This window comes from Podarcis bocagei (assembly GCF_964188305.1).
Source record: "Podarcis bocagei genome assembly, chromosome: 2".
NCBI classification, from domain to species: domain Eukaryota; kingdom Metazoa; phylum Chordata; class Lepidosauria; order Squamata; family Lacertidae; genus Podarcis; species Podarcis bocagei.
This window is the reverse complement of record NC_138126.1, coordinates 87,002,183-87,023,746: the sequence shown is the minus strand read 5'-3', so window position 1 is coordinate 87,023,746 and position 21,564 is coordinate 87,002,183. Positions and strand designations below refer to the sequence as shown.

Below are 21,564 nucleotides of genomic sequence, written 5' to 3'. Positions count from 1 at the left end.
CGCCAGCTTTTCACTGCCCATAGAGCTAGAAAAAAATAAGAGCAGTCTTTTTTTAAAAAAAAAATGTTCTACAAATAAGGAAAGGCGGACATCTCGGAGAATATAAACTTGTACCTAACCCCAGCCAGCCACTCAGGTTTGTTAAGGCTTCTTGTCGTTGATTTGAAATGCACATTGTGTTCGTTTGTGGAATGCGCTCGCTACTCAGGATGCGTCCCCGGACGATGCGCGGATGCATCCCGCTGGAGGCGCTCAGAAAGAAAGGCGCTTAGGATACCCGCAACTGGATCAGTAAACTACACCTCTCGCCTACAGTTCAAGAGGAGCATGCGCGTTAAAACCAGACTATTACAACGAAAACGGGTGGAATACAGGAAGAGTTTTCCCTGTGCATGGAGACCTTAACGCAATGCGATGAATTCGTATGCTGACGCCTCCCAGACCGTATATAGATTTCCACGTCAGAGCCGTTTACGCAGAGCGAAGCCGTTAAATGAGTCTGCGTCGCCCTTGGCCCGCCTTCCTGGGAGGAAGGCCGGGGGACTGGCTTCTGAGCCGTCCCGCTTTGCGACTGCTCTGATGCTTCTCCTCACCTTTCCAGCTCTGCGTTGCCCCCTCGCCTGCCCCGCCTCCGTCCCGCTAACTCCTCCTCCCAGCGGCAGCCTCTTTGCCGGCGGCGCTCGTTCCTGATTGGCTGCCTTGAGTTCATATGACGCGGAAGGTGGGGCGCCGCGGTTTTTTGAATTCGTTCTGCTCGCTGCGGGCTGGCCGGACGCTGCTTTTCGCCATGTCGTTCCCGAAGGCTCCTCTCAGGCGCTTCAATGAGGCACCAAGTGAGTAAAGGGCCGGAAGGTGGGGAAGGGGCGCTCGGTTGCGTCTCCTAAGAGCGCAGAGGGTGAATAAGCAGCGGGGAGTATCTACCCAGGGCTTTGCTGAGAGCCCGTCTAGTCCACCACCCAGTCCTCCCCCCCCACCTCTTTTTGTCCCCGTTTCTCTAAGGCACACTGCCTCTGAACATGGAAGCTCCACTTAATTCTGTGCCTCTTCCCCACTGAAGGCGGTGTTTGGCCTTCTCTTGTCCAAAGTCCAGTCTCACTTGGGTACCAACCTGTTTGTAGTCTAGTATGACCGGCTCAAGATGCTGCCCGAGGCAAAGGGCAAGACACTGCTCCTGCCTCCCATTCCATGTATAAATGTTCTTAATCTTAAACATTGGTGATGGTAAGTAGGAGAATAGAAGCATAACGACCCGACCCGACCCCACTTACCGTTCCCCTCCCCCTCTTTTCTTCCTAGTTATTTAAATTCAGGTAGGTAGTCATGTTGGTCTGATGCAGTCGAAATATATAAAAAATTGTCCAGTAGCACCTTAGAGACCAACTAAGTTTGTTCTTGGTATAAGCTTTCGTGTGCATACACACGAAAGATAACAATAACAAACTTAGTTGGTCTCTAAGTTGCTACTGGAATTTTTTTTTTTAGTTATTTAAAGCAATTCATGAACCAAGAACTCATACACTGACCACTAAAAATGAACCATATGTTGTAGATATTACTCCACATTTATTATGCTTTCTTAAAAAAAAAATACAGTGGTACCTCGGGTTAAGAACTTAATTTGTTCTGGAGGTCTGTTCTTAACCTGAGGTACCACTTTAGGGGCCTCTTGCTGCCGCCGCGCGATTTCTGTTCTCATCCTGAGCAAAGTCCTTAACCCGAGATACTATTTTTGGGTTAGGGGAGTCTGTAACCTAAAGGTACCACTGTACAAATGAGATGAGAAAACTTGGTATACTTATTTGTACAACATTTTTTTTGTTTATAAAACCCAATAATAACAATAAGCATTGGTGATGGTACAGGGTCATTCACTGCACCTAAAGGCACCGGCTTACTTACGTGGGCCGGACAGGCCTTGTGCACATAGTTTAGTCCTCCAACACATCACCACTGCTCCCTTCCTTTGTTTTTCTCTAGCTTATAGTAGGACTGGCCCTAATTTTAAAATTGACTTTTAAAGCAATTCTTAAGGCACCAGGAAATGGCTGGAGTTTTTTCTTTTCTTTTCAAGTTATAAAAATATTGCAAATGGTTACATTGTATAATATATGTATCATTTCTCAATGGGCCCTGATAACGCATTCACGATCATTGTTATTGACTTAGTTGGTGCAGACTAAAGTTTGTAGTGTCCCTTGAATTGGGTCATTTCTACCCTTTTATTTTGTGACTATTTTATCAGGAATTCAGAGATTATCAAAATATGTCCCCTTCCTCAACAGAAATATGAAAAGGAGGTGAAAGAACCCCAGTGCACAATGTAATGAATGCAAACACTGCAGTAAGGATTAATTCAGCTTTTTCTGCAACAGTTGGCTATCCAAAATGTATTTTTTTAAAAAAGGGGGGCCTTGTAATTAGGGCTTTGATTTTTGCTGAATGTTCATCCTTCTTCCCACCTTATCTAGCTTGTGCTCCATCACCAGGCGCTTATGATGTCAAAACTTCAGATCCATCAAAAGGACCTGTGTCTTTTGACAAGTCCCAACGATTCAAAGAGCATATGGGTAATGAAATCGTGGAAAAGCTGGACTGGCAAATGCTTGCTTGATGCTTCTTTAACAAGCTTCAGAGCTGCGCTTCATGCATGAAGAGTCTGTTCTCATCTTCCATTCTTAACCATGTTCCATGTTTGTCAATGACTTCTAGTAGTGTTATGTGTGTGTACCTGGACTCACATGTGCGCAGTCAGCACTCATGTATGTTCATATACACACTACTAAGAGGTTTGGGAGCTTTTGCTGGAGTTATGACTTGCGCTTGTTATGGATGTGCATTAACACTTACTGTCCTTCTGCTTTAGAGCTCCTGTTTGTTGGATTCCTACTTGTTTAATTATAAATTTGTTCATTTTGGTGTCTATTCTAAACACACAAAGAATAATGGAAGGTGAAATAACGCTGAGGGCGACTTGCGCTTGTGTACACGTTAGTTTCCAACTTTCTCCTTGTAACTTCATGCTGTGGCACTTATCCATGCCCTAAAGTAGATTCGCTTATAGTCAATGTTTGTTTTGTGATGTCTAGACAATGTGGGAATGGTGGTATAAAGTTTTCTGTGAGACACCTGGGAAATAGAAGTACATCTGCTTAGTCCTTTTTAAAAAATGGCTGAAACATAAACCTTTTTCAGGTGGTTCTGCAAGATAGGAATTTCACATGTGGGGACACAGACAAGTGCAATAGTGCAACCATGCCACCCTCTTCTAATTCAGGGGCGATTGGTTTATATCTGTGCAAGTGGAACCCTGATTTGCCAGGGTTCTATGTTACATTGAATGGATAATGCACTTGGTTCTCCATTTCATTTTGTCCACCAGCATCATTTCATGGATTGTTCTTGTGTTTCCTATCTATGGATGCCGAACATCTAAGGATGTTGAACAAATAATTTGGAAATGGAATCTGGTGAAAATTCTCTTATTTTTTTCTTTTCGTAGAGGATGCAGGAATTCAGCAGAATGTTACCAGTATGAAAACTTCATCAACTGCTTCGAGAAAACTTGACTCGAAAGTAGGATTCATATTCTATCTTGTGTCTCCCTTGGCATTTTTCTAGTGCTGTGTCAAAATCTGCCCTTTAACTTTTCTTTATTATTTTTTCTCCCTGGGGAATGGCTTCTGTTAAGTTGTGGGCGAACATATCAGACGACACAGCGATTCTTCCAAAGCAGCTCTTTATTTGTAAGCTGGAACAGAACTAAGCAGTCAGCCTGCTTATAAAGAGCTCCAGAACAATGTAACTGTTGCCATTTTCTAAAACTATCCAATCACTGAACGTCACTTTTCAATCCTTCATTTGCATACAAACTATCCAATCACTTTCGATCCTTCATTTGCATAACTATCTACAGTATCCCCCTGCTGGTCCAGGGTGAGAACTTCAGTACATAACAGCTTCCATGTTTCTGCTTTGTTCTTGGAACTCAGTAGAACTCTATAATTTTTATGGATGTAGGTTTCGAGCTTACCTTATTGTTGCAAGATGGCATAGGGTGGAGCATTATATATAAAGAAGCTGCAATGAGGTAATATTTTAATTTTAAATTTGTTTAAATTTAATTGATTAAGCACAGAGCTAGATTAATCAGTGACCATATCCTCTGGCTGGAGGGGGATAGCAAACATTTTCCAGTCCTTTGCAGCCTCCCTGGCTGTCTGAGCTTCCTGACTTGAGAAAGTCCTGTGGGAAGAGTTGCTTCATAACCTCCTCCCCTGGACTTTAATTGAAATATTGGCACCCATGAAGGCTGTAGAGCGCAGACAATTGGTGAGATAATTTCTAGAATGAAAGAAAAGGCACACACCCATAAAAGTAAGGTAAGCACCACCAAACTCTGCAGCCCACCCAGGATAATTTTGCTAAAGTTTTCTCTTTTCTTTACAAATGCAGTCCTTTTGAAAGCCAGTTATAACTGTCAAACTGAGATAGCCCGAAAGATCACTTGTCTTTAGGAGTTTCTTTGTGCATAGAAATTTGGGAAATTATTTCCCCCCAGCAATTGGGAACGTGTATGTGTATATTTCTCAACTGTCTGCTGGATAAGTTGCATTTGTTCTTCTGAAAAGCTGTGCTCATAAAGTGTGGGTGAAATCAAAAGGAAATTGTTTTTAGGTTTCAGCCCTTTTATGAAACAAACTTCTTTTCTTGGCCTCTAGAATTTAAAGCCAAACAGCTTGGGAATGAAAGCAGGAAAGGATTTGGCCAGCAAAAAAGACCTGAAAACATGCAAGGAGTTGGAAAAAGAGGTATGAGCACCGCCATTTCTTTTAGTAGCTTATTTAAATAAATCTATTGCATTTCTGGTGTGAGCATCTATGGTTCTTTTAGAATAGGTTTGCAGAATCTGAAAGCAGCCCTGTATAGGGAAGTTTTTAATGTTTGATGTTTTACTGTGCTTAATGCGTTTAATTTGTTGGAAGCTGCCCAGAGTGGCTGGGGAAACCCAGTCAATGGGCAGCATATAAATAATAATAAATTATTATTGTTATTATTATTAGGTCTCAATTAATTCTTAAACCTCTTCAGGCTTGTTGGAGAGCCAAAGATTTGACATGTTATTACATAATTTGACCCAAGACACTGGATATATTGGAGTGCAGCATTTTCCCTCAGTGTCACTACTGTCCCCCCAAATTTCCTAGTGATGATTAAATAAGTGGGTGGCCAAATCAATTTGTGTATTAGTCAGCATAATAGGAAACTCCCCTTGGAAGTACCCAAGGGCCTTTAAGTCACCTGGCTATCATCAAACTCAACAACATAAACCATTTTGACATTGATGTTACAGGTGTCTGGAGTGTTTCAGTGATAGTTCTTTGTTTATATGTGATGTTGGATTTATGGCTGGCTTACTTGTAAACTACTTTGAAATCATTTATAAAAGCTGACATGTGAATTATTGCTCTGGTGGGTGACTTGGGGTTCCATTCAGACAGCTTGCTTTACTGAGCATTCATTCTGATGTATTTGTAGGGAGCTTTGATGACATTGCATCAGTTCCACTGCATTTCCCCACCACTTCCTTATATCACAAAAAGTCTGATAATTCAGGGAAGTGGGTTTGTGACACAAGCCTTCCCAAACAGCTGTAATTGTGGCAAACTGAATTTGCTGGCATTGCAACTGAATCAGTGTTCAAAACACTGAATCAGTGTTCAAAACACTGAAAACTCCCATTGTTCTAGGGGCATTTTGTGACCGGGAATTACATTAGTAGTTTCTGGGCTCTGGGCGCAGTACTGTGCCTAAGATTTCAGATCAAAACTGCAGAGTGGAAGGAAAGGAGGACCTTTTTCTGCCTCCTCACTTCTAGCTACTCTCTGAAGACTGGAGAAGAGACCCTCTTAAGAATATTAGGGGCGCGGGGAGGGGAAGGACTAGACCATGTGAAAAATGAACATAACATTTTATCTGCAGTTCATTCATTTTCAGCTTTGTATTCTTGTTATAAAAAAGTGTGCCCAGACATTGTTGTTGCGCCCACAACCTAGTTTTAAGGTGCCATTTAGGTTACAGCTTTCATTTCTCAGTTTCTAACACTGGACTGAATCCCACCCAAAAATAATGACAGTCTGCAAGTGCCCTAGGACAATTATTCAACTGTGATACTTATAACGAGAACATTTTGGAATTTCAACTAGTAATGAAACAATATTGTGGGGCAGGGGGGACTTGCTTCCTGGAACGATTTCTCAGCTAATTTCATGCGTATTACTGTAGATTCGGGTGCTGATTGCAGAACGTGGCCAGCAGGATAAAAGGCTGCAAGCTCTGGAGGAAGATCTTGCAAAGTCTGAGTCAAAGCTGTCTGCTGCAATTAGGGAGAAAACCTCACTTTTGGCAAATATTGCTTCTCTGGAAAAGCAGCAGCTGGAGTTGATCAGGACCAATGAATTACTGAAATCAAAGGTACATATCATTATGGTTTTTGTAGCTGTTGTTGTGTTTGGCCCCTCTTTAAGAGGCAGGATGAGCACTTATCTTCTGGTGGCAGTTTCCTCCTGCAAAGCTTTGTGCTTGAATGGGTCTGTCCTTAAGGCACAGTGGGTGAACAGTAATTTCACAGACATGTCATAATCTTTGTAGTTAAAAAAATAGAGATGGTGTCCATCCTTTCACCACCTTTCTTGGTGGCCCTGCTAAGTTGCTTACAATTATGCCTTTATTTTACCAAGTAAATACTAATTTTGGGGTGTATACAGTTAAACCTCGGCTCCCGAATGCCTCCGTTTTGGAACATTTCGGCTCCCGAATGCCAAAAACCTGGAAATAAATGCTTCGGTTTTCGGAAGCTGTCCAACGTGCCGTCTGCTCGAGTGCAGGAGGCTCTTGCAGCCAACCGGAAGCTGCACCTCGATTGCTGAACATTTCGGAAGCTGAATGGGCTTCCGGAATGGATTATGTTCAACAACCGAGGTTTAACTATATTGTCTCGCTATCTACTTAATGTGACTTTAGACAGTAACAAACTTAAGCATGGGACATTCTTCCCTTTAACACACTTTAAAATGTGAGGGCTTTGTGCAGCAAGTTCCCTTTCATTAGGACAGTCTACACTGGCATTGAAAAGATGAACACAGAAGTAACTATGTATTGTGTGCATTTCCAAGCACTGATTTCCAATGGATGGGTTTATGCATGTGCTGGAGGCAGTAATGCCCTGCAATAGCCTTCTGCAATTTGATGCTCTCCAGATGTGTTGGACTACAGTTTCCATCGGTCCCAGGCAGCCTAGCCAGTGATCAAGGATGCTGGGAGTATGGAGGGCATCAGGTTGGGCAAGGCTGCTGAACACACAAGGCATGAGAATAAGTTTCATTGACTGCAAGGGGGCTTCCTTTTAAATCCTTCTCTTTATTTAAATTAACCTTTTGGGGCATTCTACATTAGATGATCCTGCTAGTTCAGGCCAATGACCCATCTCACGTGCCTGTAGGAAGCCTGCAAGCAGGACATGAGAGCAACTGCACTCTGCCCACCTGCAATTCTCAGCACCTGGTATTCAGAGACAGGGGCAGAGCCACTGTGGCTAGTAGCCATGGATAGCCTTGTCCTCCATGAATTTGTCTAATCCTCTTTTAAAGCCAACTTGGTGGCCTCTTCCCACAGCTGCCACACACTGGGTCAACATCTTCGGCAAACTATCCACTATGACCCCAAGGCCTCATTCCTGGGCAGCCACTGCCATTTCAGAACCCAAGAGTAAACATGTGAAATCAAGGATATTTTTGTCCTGGTATGCATCACTTTTTACATGTTTATATAGAATTTCATTTGCTGTTTTGTCACCGATTCAGTTTGGAAAGGTCCTTTCGGAGCTCTTCACACACTCCTTTTGTTTTAACAACCTCGAACAATTCTGTAGGCTCACATTCCAATTTGTTCCCACTGGAATCTAAAATGACAAAGGATAATTTTGGCTAGATAGGGTTTGTTCTAGCTAGCTTGCTCCTGAAGATTCCTAAAGATCAGAACTAAAATTGAGAAGAAAACTTTCCTTCTCTCCTGCTTTCTCCCCTTAAGTTCCATGAAGATGGAACACGGAAGAATACAAGGCTATGGATAGAGGTAATGAAGCTGCGGAATCTTAGGAATGCAAAGAAGGTGAGTTACAGTACTCAGACTGGGATTAAAACCATATCTGTCATAGTATAATTTAGACTTTAAATTTCTTGGTTTATGGGGAGAGGGAGGGTGAAATCTAATGTAATGCTAAGTCTCATTCCATTAGTGCAAAGATTTCTCCTTGCACAAAAGGATGTTCTTCCCTTCACTACCACCACATCCCAGAAAAATTGTTCAGGGATTCCTTCAAATTTGGGGGGGGGGCAGTATTATTGAGCAAGCAGAAACCCTTGCCCTGATGGGATGCAGTAGTTGAATACCACCCTCAATGTTGATCTGCTAGGACTACAGTTTTTCTTTATAAATCCATCAGTGAGGGAGAGTTCAAAATTACTAATGTAGAGATTGAACAGTGGGAGAGTTCATATTGCTCAGGTTACATTCCTTTTATTGGTTGTCTTATTGCTGCTAAACTTAAAAATTTTGAATAAGGGAAGATTTGATGATCTTTTAAGGTTTTAATCTTTTGTGTAATGCCTATGTGTGTGGTTTTTAGACAGGCTCCGTTAAACAGGAAGACACAGAAATGAAACTGCACAAAGTTCAAAAAGACTTGGTGCAGTCACAGGAGAAAGTAGCACAGCTGGAAGAGCAACTGTAAGTTACTGCATGAAATGTCAAACAGCAACCCTTTTTGAAAACTTTGTGGTACTTTAGTAGGCTAACCTTTTAAGTGTAAAGGGTCTTGAAAGGTAAGAGTCGGTAACCATCTTCTACGACAAACTGCTTTCTGAAACACCGAAATGCTACTTTTTAAGGCTTTCTCTTTTTTAAAAGAAAAAAAGAGGCATTACTTAACACAAATATTTCAGACTTGGTACAGGTGAGTGGCCAGTGAAATATATTTGCAATCTATAGTATGTTTCCTTCAACTAGTCCATTCAACTTCAGTTACTTTGCTCCTTGTTGTTTAGTCATTTAGTCTTGTCCAACTCTTCGTGACCCCATGGACCAGAGCACGCCAGGCACTGTCTTCCACTGCCTCCCGCAGTTTGGTCAAACTCATGTTCGTAGCTTCGAGAACACTGTCCAACCATCTCATCCTCTGTCGTCCCCTTCTCCTTGTGCCCTCCATCTTTCCCAACATCAGGGTCTTTTCCAGGGAGTCTTCTATTCTCATGAGGTGGCCAAAGTATTGGAGCCTCAGCTTCACAATCTGTCCTTCCAGTGAATGTCCTTCCACTTTGCTCCTTAGTTAGCAATAATGCTCTGTTGGAATCTTTTAGAGTGGCCAAGCAATTTGTATCCATGTTGTTGTATCCATAACTTTTTTTTTGACTAGCGTGTCCTAGTTGGACATCTTAAGTGACCATCTGCTCACTGGAGAGCCATTTAATCAATAGTAATTAAAATCAGATGTTGGACAGTAAACTTCCCCACTACCCAGATGGATTTCTGTTCAAAATCAGCACCTCTGTTTATAACAATGGCTTAGCTGGGAGTGGAGAGAAAGAGGGGTGTTGTCCTTGTATTTAGCGTTGCTTTCTCCTGTGACTCCTGAACTCTTAAGTGCCTTTCCCTTTAAGAGAAACAGCTAAGAAAAGAGCTGGAACGTGATGACTGTAGGGATATCAATGGTCCAGAAGTATCCAACACAGAGCGATTGTTTTCAGGTCTTAACCTGTAGTGGTTGAGGATGGAGTCTCTACTGAGTGGCCTCTATTGCTTGTTGTAAGCATTATGCGATAACATGAGCAGCACCACACTGCTGCTTTCCACAGTTCAGTTGGTTTGTAGGTTTTATTTGCTATGGCTTTGCGTACCCTTGGATACTGATAAAATAATGCTTAGATAGAAATAGAGATTTTATGTCTAAATTGTCGGTGAACATTTGACAACATGGGCCATTATATTGAACATATATCCATAGAATTTTTTAAATGGAAAAACACATTTCAGAAAGGTGACATTGGTGCCTTATTTTTCTCTTACAATCGGAACACTTATTTGCCTTTATGCACCTGGTCTTCTGCATCTTTTCCCAATGGTTTTCAACTTTGTAATGCTCAGCTGCGACCTGGGCTGTGGTAAGGATTCTAAGTAACTGATCTTCTGTATACCCTAGGAAAGAAACTGCTTATTTCCATTTCTTGGTTATTTTGTACTTTCCGGTTGAAAACTTAACTACATATTTTAGGCCCCTAAAATATGAAACAAACATTCCTTTTGGAAAACTTAACACTCACTTTTTTCTGATCGAGTTTCTAAAGACCCTATGCCGTGCTCCCATACATTTTCATTCTGTTTTAGGACAGCAAGTGAAAGGCAAGCTGAAGAGACATGTGACTTAGAAAATCTCCTGGAATACGTTGCAGAACTTGCGTAAGTCAAGTATACTTACAATCTTACTTTCACAGCTTTGACACAAGCACTGTCTGGTAAAGGAACCTTGGGACTTGGCCTTGTACGCTTTATTTCTACGAAAAGCCTAAGATTTGAATTTGCCTAATTGTGCATTTGTCTGCACTTGTTAAACTGAAGTGTGAAGCTAGTGGTTCCCAAAGCCATAACTTCCACAAGCTACGTTTTTAGAGGTGACAAGTCCATTGCTGGTTCTCAGAGTGGGGGTCACAAATGCTAACTGAGATAAAAGCTGGGTTTTTGCCTAGGCTGCTGCTGTTCTATGTAAGTGAAGGCAGGGTGTGGAGAAGTGCCCCAGTCTTCAGCTGGCATTTGTGGATGGGATGGACCACAAGTGTCCATGTTAGTTTACTGATGAATCTTGAGTCAGCATTGATGGTAATGTTAAGAAAAGAAGAGACTACCAGCAGGCAGCTGTTCTGGTGCATCCATCATTTATAAGGGTAGAGATTGTGGTTAATTAAGATTGTCTTCTCCAGCCAGGTGTCATCAAGATGTTGCTATACTACAGCATCTGTTTATCTCAGACCAGTGGCATTGCTAGCTAAGTTTGATGGGATTTGGATTCCATCTGGAGGGTACCAGTTTGGGAAAGGCTAGACTAGAAAATGCAGTTTGCTAATATTCCTATATCTTTGGCTAACATACCAGCTTATGTTTATTTGGGAAGGCATTTAGACACTGGAGTGTTTAGGTTGTGGATATCTGCTACTCTTATTCCCCCCTTGAAGGAATAATATACGTTGAGGAGTCATCAGCCAGAAGCTTCTAAAACTGCAAGAGAGCCATTACCTCTCCTAAATGCATCTTTGAGCAACGAAATCAGAAGGGCCTCTTGGGGTAACTTTTTGGCATATTTCAGTCCCAGCAATTGTTTCAAGCATTGTGACTTCTAAAGGACTTTGCGTGACCTCTGTTTGTGGTTTGGAGAGTTTGAGGATGTTAAAGGGATCCAAGTCCTTACCTGAAGATGAAATGAAGATCTAATCAAGGAGCAGCATGCTAAATATAACCTTAAAATAAACAAAACAAAAATAACTAGGGCAGGTTTACCAAGATATCCTTGTGATCTCTTCTTCAGGCAGTAGTAAAATGTGACTACTTCAGAATATTTCTCAGAAGAGACTGCTGGCAGCACAGAGGCCTAAAATAAGACTCGCTACATTGCAAAGCTAGGGGAAGTTGCTGAGCTGAGATCTAACTTTTGCCAGAGTAAACCTACTGTAAACTAAGAACATCATGTGTTTCTTTTTTTCTCCCCAACAGCAATGTTTCAGAACAAGTTGATAAATACAAGCTGGATGTCATCCAGTTAGAGGCAATAATAGAAGCCAAGAATAAGGACATTGACACATTGCAAAATACTCTTGAAACGAAAGAAGCAACGCTGTCTACAGAAATTGAAGAACTGCATGAAAGATGCAAGTTGCTCGAACAGCAAAAAGGTGACCATAAAGTTACGGTGTGTTTTGGCCAAATATGCCTACATTACTTTCAAAACAGACCTCAGTTGGCTCTCATTTTCTCAACGACAGCTCCAAGTTTAATCTTGACTGATGTGCACCGTATTATGAGGCAATTTATTTTTATTTTATTGGTGGTGGAAATCATTGTGCTAAGCAAACCTCTTCCTGTATGTTACTTTTACTTTGGAGACACAAATGCAGGAATCTAGGAATGAACTGCAAATGGCAGAGCAGAACAGTTAGAATTTAAAAAGCTGTATCTATATCCAAGCAGGTTTTTTTGTGTAACTTTGTATTCTTTTTTTTTTTTAAGAGAAATGCTTAATTGAATATGGAGAAAAGGAGAAAACGGCAAATGCGGAGATAGATCTTCTGAAAGAAAAACTGATTCAAGAAGAACAGGAGCGCCAAAAGCAGAAGGAAGCCTATAATGTAAATAAAGCTGAGCAGGAGTCTAGAAAGCTAAAGAGTTTTATCCCGCTAGTCACCATTTGCAGACAAAAAACAACTACGGTTGGAGATTTTGTGCTGCTATTTCACATTATCTGAAGCTTCCTAACCTATTTCACTCTTGGCAGTTTTGGAGAATAATAGGCATAGTTTTGGGTTATGTCTCAGATTATTGAATCAGCCACCCCAATTTACCACGGAGAGATTGGGCTGTGTTATATCTACCCAGAAATTTAATATGTGGTGGGGTAGTGTCTCAAAATTTCATCAAAATAGTTTCAAAAAATAACATTTCTTAAATTAGGAAGCAGTGGCAGAGAATGTTGGGTTGAAGCAGAACATGATCAGAAGGAAGGATAACTTGGCAGATTGTTCTAATTAATGGGTTCACTCGAGCTACATGCTATTTGTTGAATCTACTTCAGGTGGCTTCTGCTAATTTGCGTCAGGGATTGGAAAGAGAATTGAGAGAAACCATGGCTGAGTTGGAGAGACTGCATGCTAAAGAAGACCAAGTTGAGATGGTGGTGAAACACTTGGAAAATGTGAAGGAATCCCAAGCTGAGAAGCTAGCAGCGCTGGAAGCAGAACTGAGAGGGTGTGTAGAGAAATGATGATTTGCATACTTACATTTAGACATAGTTCTCACAAATGGCAGGTGATGTGAGCAAACCTGTACCTGAGCTGTAGTCTTTCAAGCTGCAGGTGAAAAAGATCACATGACATATATTGATAAAATTGTGTGTGTGTGTGTGTGTGTGTGTGTGTGAGAGAGAGAGAGAGAGAGAGAGAGAGAGCACTAAGCCATTTTGTGCACATAGCTTTTAACTCAAAAGGACTAGGTACTTAAATGGAAAGGTTGCACTAGACTCAGAAACAAGCACTTGGAGGCACTGGCTCATACAATTTTGGCAAGCTTTGGGCGGGCTGTTCTTAAAAAATACTGCTGTTCAATTTTTGGCTCACCACTCCCCACCCCAGGAAAACTGAAGAGTTGGAGAAATTAGGTTCATTGCGCAGAAGTACCGTTGTGAAGATGCAAGAAGAGCATAGCAATACTCTGTGTAGGCTTGGGGAGACCGTTGCTAAATTTGAAACGTACGTAAGTCTTTGGGTAGTAAGTGGATGCTTTCATTTCTTCTCTGCTCTTGTGTAAATGGTGTGTTTCCCCTCTGTCTCCTTCTCTCCCCCTTTCACAGTTGACTTATTTTGGTTGATGCTGGTCTTAAGAACTGTAGAATATTGGCCTTTCCCCTTTTCCTTTGGCCCATGAAAACATCCAAATCAGGACATGGTGATGGGATGGGCAAAGCAAATTGTGGGTATTTCTGTGCGGCATTGGATAGCTCTCTGTGTCCATCCCCCCCCCCCTCAAATGATTCTTACTTATTTCAGCTTTCATCTCCCATTAACACAAATCTGAACTCAACACTTGCAGAGGGTTCCAGGTCCCCCACTCCAGTTCCAGAGTTTTATCAGGGCAAACTGCTGCAGGCACCTTCATCTTGCATATGCATTGACTTGCTTCTGCAACAAAGAATTTTGTGTTGTTAAACAGTAGTAGACACACTCACTCTTTGGGATCCTTCCCAAAAGGCAGGTGGTGCTGGGGAGGAAGGAAAGCATCCAGGAGTAGCAGAAGCAGGGCAGTCCCTTTCCCCTGCCCTCTTCTACCCCCTTGTATTGCTGCTGCTTATATGCCATAAAATGAGTATGGACTACCTTGTTGCTGTGTTACAAGGTTCAATATATTTAACTAACTTTGCTGAAATGAGGGTGGGTGGGTAATTAAATAGCTGTCTATGACACCAACCTTGCTAAGTCTCCCTTTTGGGAGGGGGCAGGAGTGGATAAACGGTTGCTCACTCCAGATGCTGTTGGGACTTCAATGCCCATCATCATATCCCAGTAGCATGCCCAGTGATTGGGTATGAGGGCAGTTGGAGTCTGACAACATCTGGAAGGCTATAGGCTTCCCATCCCTGATGTAGGAGGGATAGAAAAATGGAAGGCATTATTTGACTAGCAGCATGGTGGGGTTTTGCGTGGCACATGGGGAAATTGGCATTAAGCCCTTGATAAAACCTTAATTCACACAAGTGACTTGAATTCTGCTGTGCAGAGCTCTGAAGCAGCGTGACCCTTGTCCGGATAGTTTGCACCAGTGAAGGAAGTTTATCCCCCCCCAACTCTATCTAAGCTGTTGACATGTAGGCAAGGAGGAATGGGAAGAGTGAGTTGACCAGTGCCAGAGGTGGTGGTGGGGCAAAGCATGGTGTGTAAGGCATGGCAAAGGAGAGCTTGAGCGCAGTGTCCAAGTCAAGCAGGAATGTAAATATTGTAACCCTTCTTAGTTACAAAGCTTTTGTGGTCCAAGAAATCACATCCCTCAAACAAGAGAAAACGGCCCTGCAGGACAGATTACTTGAGATGAGCAAAACTGTTCAGCATGTGACCCAAAAGATGGAAGATGCGCAGCTTGCCAAAGAAATGGCGCGGAAAGAAAATGCAAGGTAAGGGCGACGATAAGAAATTTCACCTGATAGACCTGATGGTGAAGTGGGATGATATTTACATGTGTTTGCTCAGCCTGATTTCTGACTGTCTAGGCTAAAGAGTTGTTCGTCACTAGCACAGATCATAAATTATAACGTCTCCTCCCCCCCCCCCCCATCAAAAGGTTTAGACAGAATAAGCTACATATTCATCTCCAAAGGCCCACATAACAGCTGAGGGGAGCAGTCTTGTCTCTTGGTCCTATCAAAGAAAAGCATGCATACAGGATAGGATTTGTATAATAATAATTTTAAAATGCAAATCCTTCGCATTGCACCAGTGTGTAAATTGCAAAACATATTTGATCCTACAAAGTGAGGATCTAGTCAAAGTACTTGACTCCTGACTGACTTTTAGTACTTGACTCTCAAAAAATAAATAAATGGCAATTTGTGCCATTTATCTATATGTTCATTCTATTTTTTTTTTGCCGACCATCCATCAGGTGGAGAATTTAAAAAGATCTCCTCCCTCCCTTTACCCACTCCCCACTTAGGATGATTCTGGATGCCCAGACAAAAGTAGCATTAAAAGATGAAGAAATAAAGAGAATCAAAGAATCGAGTATTGTGGAAATTGCTAATCTGCAAGCAAAACTTGAAGAACAAAGTGAATACTTTAAAAAGCAACTTGAAATAGAAAGGTAAGTTTCCCAATTTTGAGTTTATTACTGTGCTGTCTTGTGGCCTATCCTACCATAGCTCCTCTTTTATAAGGATCCCAGGAAGGAGACTAGTAGGTGTAAAAGCAGGCTCCTTGATGCCCCAAGTGCAGGCTCCCCTTGCATCAGGTAATTGGATATCTGAAATTAGAAATGAATTGCACGATTCTGTTTCCTTAGGAGAACTGTTGCTGAAAAGGTAGAAGCTGATTGCAGAGAGAGGCTGGAAACATGGCGTACCCAGTACGAAGACCTGCTTAATAAAGTCAAACCCTTTCAGGTTAGTCATTAAGAGTCTAGATACTCCAAAAAACCCCAAAATAAACTCTGGAATTTTTACTACTCTCCAGGTGCTGCCACTGCCTTAAACCAGGGGTAGTCAACATTTTTATACCTACCGCCCACTAATGCATCTTTCTTGATGGTAAAATTTCCTTACCGCCCACCATTGCTCAATGGAAGGAGGATTCAGCTTGTGCCGTAGAACCCCCTACCGCCCACCTAGAATCCTGAAACGCCCAGAGAGACCAGGTTGACTACCCCTGCCTTAAACACTATTAGCTGTTGGTAAAATTCAGTGATGACCATACATGTGCAGTTCCCTTTCCCCTCTACGGCCCTCTATGCCTTCCAGCAACTTCTCTGGAGGGTTGGGGACCCTCAAGCAGATGAGGGGTTGATGTTGGATTTCATCCGGGGTGTGTGTGCGGGTAATGGGCAGTTTCGTTATTGAATTGGTTATACAGTAAGGACACAGCATCTGAAAGCAACTCGAGTTTTGCTGATCGCTTGTAGTTCAGCACATATTAAACGTTACATTTCAGAAACAACTTGATGCATACGAGGCGGAGAAGAATGCCCTTTTGAATGAGAATGGTGCCGCCCAAGAAGAACTGAACAAACTGAGTGACGCATATGCCAAGCTGTTGGGCCATCAGAATCAGAAGCAGAAAATCAAGCATGTCGTGAAACTGAAAGAAGAGAATGCACAACTGAAACAGGTTTGTGATATGCAACATTGCTATGAGTTAGAGCAAAACAAACTCAAGAGGCTAAGTACCCATCAGTCTGGATGCAAAATGGGGGCCATGGAAAAAAATATCCAGCAATGGCCTAACAGTGTGGGGGGAGGGGAGATGGCATGAGGTACAAAGAAATGCATATGTTTTCAGCACCAGTCGGGCTTTTTAAGGTAGATTGTTGACAAATTGAGCCACTGACAATAAGTAAGGAGTAGCTGTTATACTGATGCTTTTAAGGTTTTTAGTGGAATTGCCTGTTTTTCAGATTAATGTACCCTACCATAGGTTTGCTTGTTTGAAGGGGGTGGGTTAAAAATTAGATTAAATAAAAATGTGAATTAAAAGAAAATAGCATTTAAGGGGGGGGGGACTACTTCACAAGTTCCTGTCAACTGGCAGGATGCAGATGACTATTTTTGCACCTGGCTGGGGGCAGCAGGGAGTGTTGCCGAAAAGGATGTAAAGAAACCACAAGCCAGCCAAACTCTGAGTCAACCATTTCAAGGTCTGTGCTGAAAAAAGTTTGAGGTACATGCCTGTCGGAACAAAGACAATGTAATTTATAGAGATGGAGTTTATTTTGCTATTCCTCATTTTTTGGCAATTAGACCCATTGAGTTTAGTCCTTTAAAAGCTGAACATATGCTTTCTGATAGTCATAGCCACAAAAGATTCTGAATGTGTACTAGAGCTTTATTTGATGTAGATATCTTTAAAAGCTGATAAAGCCTAATGGATTTTTACAATTGCCTGGTTCACATGTCACGTTAAACATGATTTAATGTGAATAGGTGCTGAAAAGTTCTCATTCAGCTCCCGTTGTTTTTTATGCCTCAAACCCAGGTCATGGTTTGTTTGCAGAGATGGAAACCAATACTGTAGTAGTAAACAAGGTTGGTTCTTGGCTTCCTGCTCATAGTTTATTTGGAGAGAAACAATTCACAAGGCCAGGCAGCATGACAAACTTGAGCCTGTATCAGCATGCTACCAGAGTTGTGATTTTCATATGGCTTACTGTGATGTGGAAACAGAGCCAACAATAGTGTAAAGTGAGACCAGCCAGGAGCTATTTGCAGGTAAAAGTATGGGAGAATTTCCTGTTGTACTGCCTAATGAAAGGGGGAATTTCAATTTTGGGAGTGCGGGGGAGTCGAAGAGCATTCTTCAAGGACTAATCTTTTCCCAATGATCCTATTATACTAAAACTAGATTTTTTATGATCAAAATTTTTGCACATACACAATCCATGAGTTAATTTTTAAGCTGTTGTGCATTTTAGGCCTTCAGATTGAGTGGAATTAAGTCGGATCAAGTTTAACTGAACCGGTTTTGAGTCACATCTTTTCATGTTGTCACCAAATTTGTTGTTTAACTTACATTGAAGTCTTCTGTTCTTTAGGAGGTATTAAAACTACGATCTCAAGTAGCAAAGGAAAAGAAAGTTCGGGGAGAGCTTGAGGACCAACTGAATGCGATTCAAGGCATTAAGCGATTTGATCCTTCTAAAGCTTTTCAGCATTCTGCCAAGGAAAATGTCAGTCCAAAAACACCTTTTAAAGAAAGTGAGTCTGCATAAATATACCACAGTTCAAATTTCTCAAGTGTTTTTAAGGATGTTGATAATACTCCAATGACCTTATTTCTTTAATCTGTATTATCTTTTAAATTTATAATTAAGTAATGAACAGTAAAACAAAAATGGAACTGAGGTGCAAGTAATTGCTTACCCAAATAACAAAAACCTGCCCCACACCTGATTATATGTAGGTCAGGCAGAGATATGGTTGCCAGTGCACAATCAGAAGCCTAGAAGGGCATTCCTGATAGTGTGTCGGCAAAACAAAGCAGGTTTAATCTCTACCACCTCGCAGGGAACTCCTTCATGCATCTGTTGCCTAGGTGGTAAGTGAGCTTTTGAAGTCCTGTGAGGCTGGATCCTGAAATTTCTGGCTTGCAGATCCATAAAAGTTCCCCACCCCTTCCTTAGAGACTTACACAGGGCTATTTAGCAGTAGTCCTGTGATTTTTCTTGATCTGTATTTCCATCCTAATATTTCCTGCATTATTTCTGAACTGTTCATGCCTGTCATGCACAGGCAGGCAGTCACTAAGAAGGCTTTTTCAAGTATCTAACAATGTCTTTTCTGTACAATAGGTAACAAACAAAATCCAGCCTTATTTCTGTCGAACAGACCATGAAACAAACCCACATGTTGCTGCTTCATATGTGAACATAATACAAGTCTTGACCTTTAAATTCAACTGGATGGTGTCTTTAAACATGTACTTTTAAAATCTCTTGAAATTAAAGCAACTATTAAAGATCTCCTTTCATAGTGTCCTTTTTTTCTTTTGCCTAGAGAGAAACTTTCCATAGCACTGACATACTTGAGGTAGCAGCAGGACCCAATTGGACATTTTTATGTGCCATTGCATCTAATATTTGCAGGTGTTTAAATTCTAAAAACACATGTCATGCTTGCTGTGTAAAAATCAATGCTACAAGGCTATGTATCCCAAGTGCCACTTGTTTACTGTAACAGAGGCTATGCAAGTATTGTATCTTTCTGCAATTTAGAAATTGAAACAGTCGTTTCGGTTTTATCATTCTATGTTAGAATAGCTCAGTTATGAATGTGCTACTTTCTAGACACTGGCAATTTAAATTTATGTTTTTTGAAAAAATAAAGTGGTTTGTAATACTTAAGATGTTGGAATTTTTTCTTGAGCTTGAAAGCGTGGAAATAAAATGCTGCTTAATGGAATATTTTCTTCTGCTTTTGCAGGGGAATTTGTACCAACTTCGTTACCCATTAAGCTACTTCTGTTGAGTTCAATATTCAATTCAGCACTATGCCGCAATTGAGCTAGAGTTTCTGTGTAGAAAAATAATAGGTAGGGCACTAAAGGAAGGCTCTTCCATAGGCACTTGAAACTCATCTGGTACATCCCAGAGACCAAATGGGCCCAGTGCCTGAAAGGCTTCACTCTTGTAGTGCAGGTTGTGTTTAGAAATAGACTTTGTTACCAGTAATCTGACTTGAATGGTCTTTCTGAAGGCCCTAGTGATTCTGAAGCTGCATCCAGACTGCATTCTGCAAGCAGAAGGGCTACTTTTATTCACAAGACTGAGATATAGCAGGTGTTCCCATTGGAAAGACAAAAGGGAAGCCATTTTTGCTGAGGCCCCTTTACATACGCAACCCTCTATCTTACCTTAACGCTGTTCCAGAAGATTTCCCAACTTTCCGGGGTTGCAGAGAAGAGTATTTAGCAATCCCCTTTTCTTTTCCCCCCTTCCTCCATTTTTTCTAGTTCTCTAATTCTACTCGTGGACACTCAGTCTTGCAAATTTTGTAGGCTTGGTGCTCCTTACTTCACACCCATCCTGGAACAAAATAAAAATGAACAAACATGCTTTTTTCCAAATGAGAAAGGGCTACGGACAGAGGTCTTGGCCATTGGTTAACTTGTTCAGGTCTGTAGAGTGTATGTTACATTTCTCGCCCTTGGTTCTCTAACTTGCCATGTGAGGGAGATCAGGCTGTGACATCTGTCACCCCACTGATCACCAGGGTTGATTTGGCTGATCTGGCTGGCTAGGCAGGTGTACCCTTCCTCCCTCACTGCTCCATGTACGTCCTTCCTGAAGCTGCACGCTCGGTGGATGAGGACAACCATCCCAGATAGGAGTGTACTGTTCTTCAGTCAAGGGTATACAATAGCTGCGCTCCCCTGCAAGAACTTCCAAACAAGCAGATGAACTAAAAATTATAGACAAAGTTCTAACATTTATCTTTTCAAAAGTCAAGTTACTATACAGTGGTACCTTAGGTTACATACGCTTCAGGTTACAGACTCAGCTAACCCAGAAATATTACCTCGGGTTAAGAACTTTGCTTCAGGATGAGAACAAATTGTGTGACGGCAGCTTGGCAGCAGCGGGATGCCCCATTAGCTGAAGTGGTGCTTCAGGTTAAGAACAGTTTCAGGTTAAGAACGGACCTCCGGGACGAATTAAGTACTGTACTGGCTCCCCCCCCCCCCAAGGATCACTTCAGAAATGGGTAATAATGAAAAACCCACCCTCATTCCACAAATAGGCTTTTGTTGTGCACTGGCTGCTTTTATTCACTGCGATTTGCAGAGCGCCCCATTCTTACATTGTTTTAAAATCAGGAACAAAGTTTATTTAAACAGACACTGTCATGGTATGCCATGCCACAAATTTTTAAAGTCAATTTCCCCATTTTGATGCAGAGCACAGTTCTTGGCTGGATGCCTCACCCATTTGCCCTACTTTGGTTCCACGACTGCTTCCTGCATTAGCACATCACTGCAGCGCTTGCTCTAGCTGTACAAGAAAACAGTCTCCGGCACCAGGAAAAAACATGTATTTTCATTTTGGCAATGGGTAGCTTTGGCAGCCTGAACCAAGGTGGAAGGGCGACCTGTGCTTAAATTGACAATGTGAAGCTGCGGCATGATGCCCAACACTTTGCACTGCTGGTCTGCGTGATTGCATATCGCAAGCAGATTTTTTTATTAAGAAATAAAATAAACGACATTCCAAACGGGGCCCCTGACTGAAGGGTAGGCCGAAATACGTGTGCGGTAAATGGAAGCAACAAGACTAGAGTGTTTCCAACTATACGGCCAAAGAGCTTGAGCGCTTAGACATTGCGAATGGGCATTAAGGGAGGGGGGAGGGGGGAAAGTGAGGGAGCTCGACGTGTTCCGTCGCGCAAGTCTCTCGAGGGGCTCGCGCGCCGCCCCGTTCTAGAGGGACGGGCCAATAAGCGGGCTGGCCTTGAACGTGTCCCAACGGCAGCCGAGCGCGCGTCCGCCCGCCCGCCCCTCT

General features: G+C 42.0%; 1 protein-coding gene and 1 long non-coding RNA gene across 6 annotated transcripts; one reads left to right on the top strand and one right to left on the bottom strand.

Moving 5' to 3' along the window:
• Positions 1-677: 677 nt before the first annotated feature.
• On the top strand, positions 678-19,027 carry HMMR (hyaluronan mediated motility receptor). Of its 4 annotated transcripts, XM_081185759.1 has the most exons (19): positions 749-833; positions 2,283-2,341; positions 2,469-2,567; positions 3,500-3,573; positions 4,719-4,808; positions 6,283-6,471; positions 8,086-8,166; positions 8,684-8,784; positions 10,438-10,509; positions 11,815-11,993; positions 12,328-12,446; positions 12,890-13,062; positions 13,446-13,562; positions 14,819-14,977; positions 15,517-15,663; positions 15,862-15,961; positions 16,506-16,682; positions 18,103-18,265; positions 18,859-19,027. In XM_081185759.1, the coding sequence occupies exons 3-19, from the start codon at positions 2,564-2,566 to the stop codon at positions 18,900-18,902; spliced, it is 1,989 nt and encodes a 662-aa protein (XP_081041885.1). In that variant the 5' UTR covers positions 749-833; positions 2,283-2,341; positions 2,469-2,563; the 3' UTR covers positions 18,903-19,027. The 4 variants fall into 4 exon arrangements, with proteins under 4 accessions (XP_081041883.1, XP_081041882.1, XP_081041884.1 ...); XM_081185757.1 differs by lacking the exon at positions 2,283-2,341 and having other exon boundaries at positions 678-833; positions 12,914-13,062; XM_081185756.1 differs by lacking the exon at positions 2,283-2,341 and having other exon boundaries at positions 682-833.
• Positions 4,183-21,423, bottom strand: LOC308582551. Of its 2 annotated transcripts, XR_014005737.1 has the most exons (5): positions 20,211-20,285; positions 19,920-20,091; positions 13,095-13,163; positions 11,513-11,561; positions 4,183-4,341 (listed from the first exon to the last, which is right to left on the bottom strand). It is a non-coding gene; the product is annotated as an uncharacterized lncRNA (long non-coding RNA). The 2 variants fall into 2 exon arrangements; XR_014005736.1 differs by lacking the exons at positions 4,183-4,341; positions 20,211-20,285 and adding an exon at positions 20,867-21,423 and having other exon boundaries at positions 10,520-11,561.
• Positions 21,424-21,564: the final 141 nt, after the last annotated feature.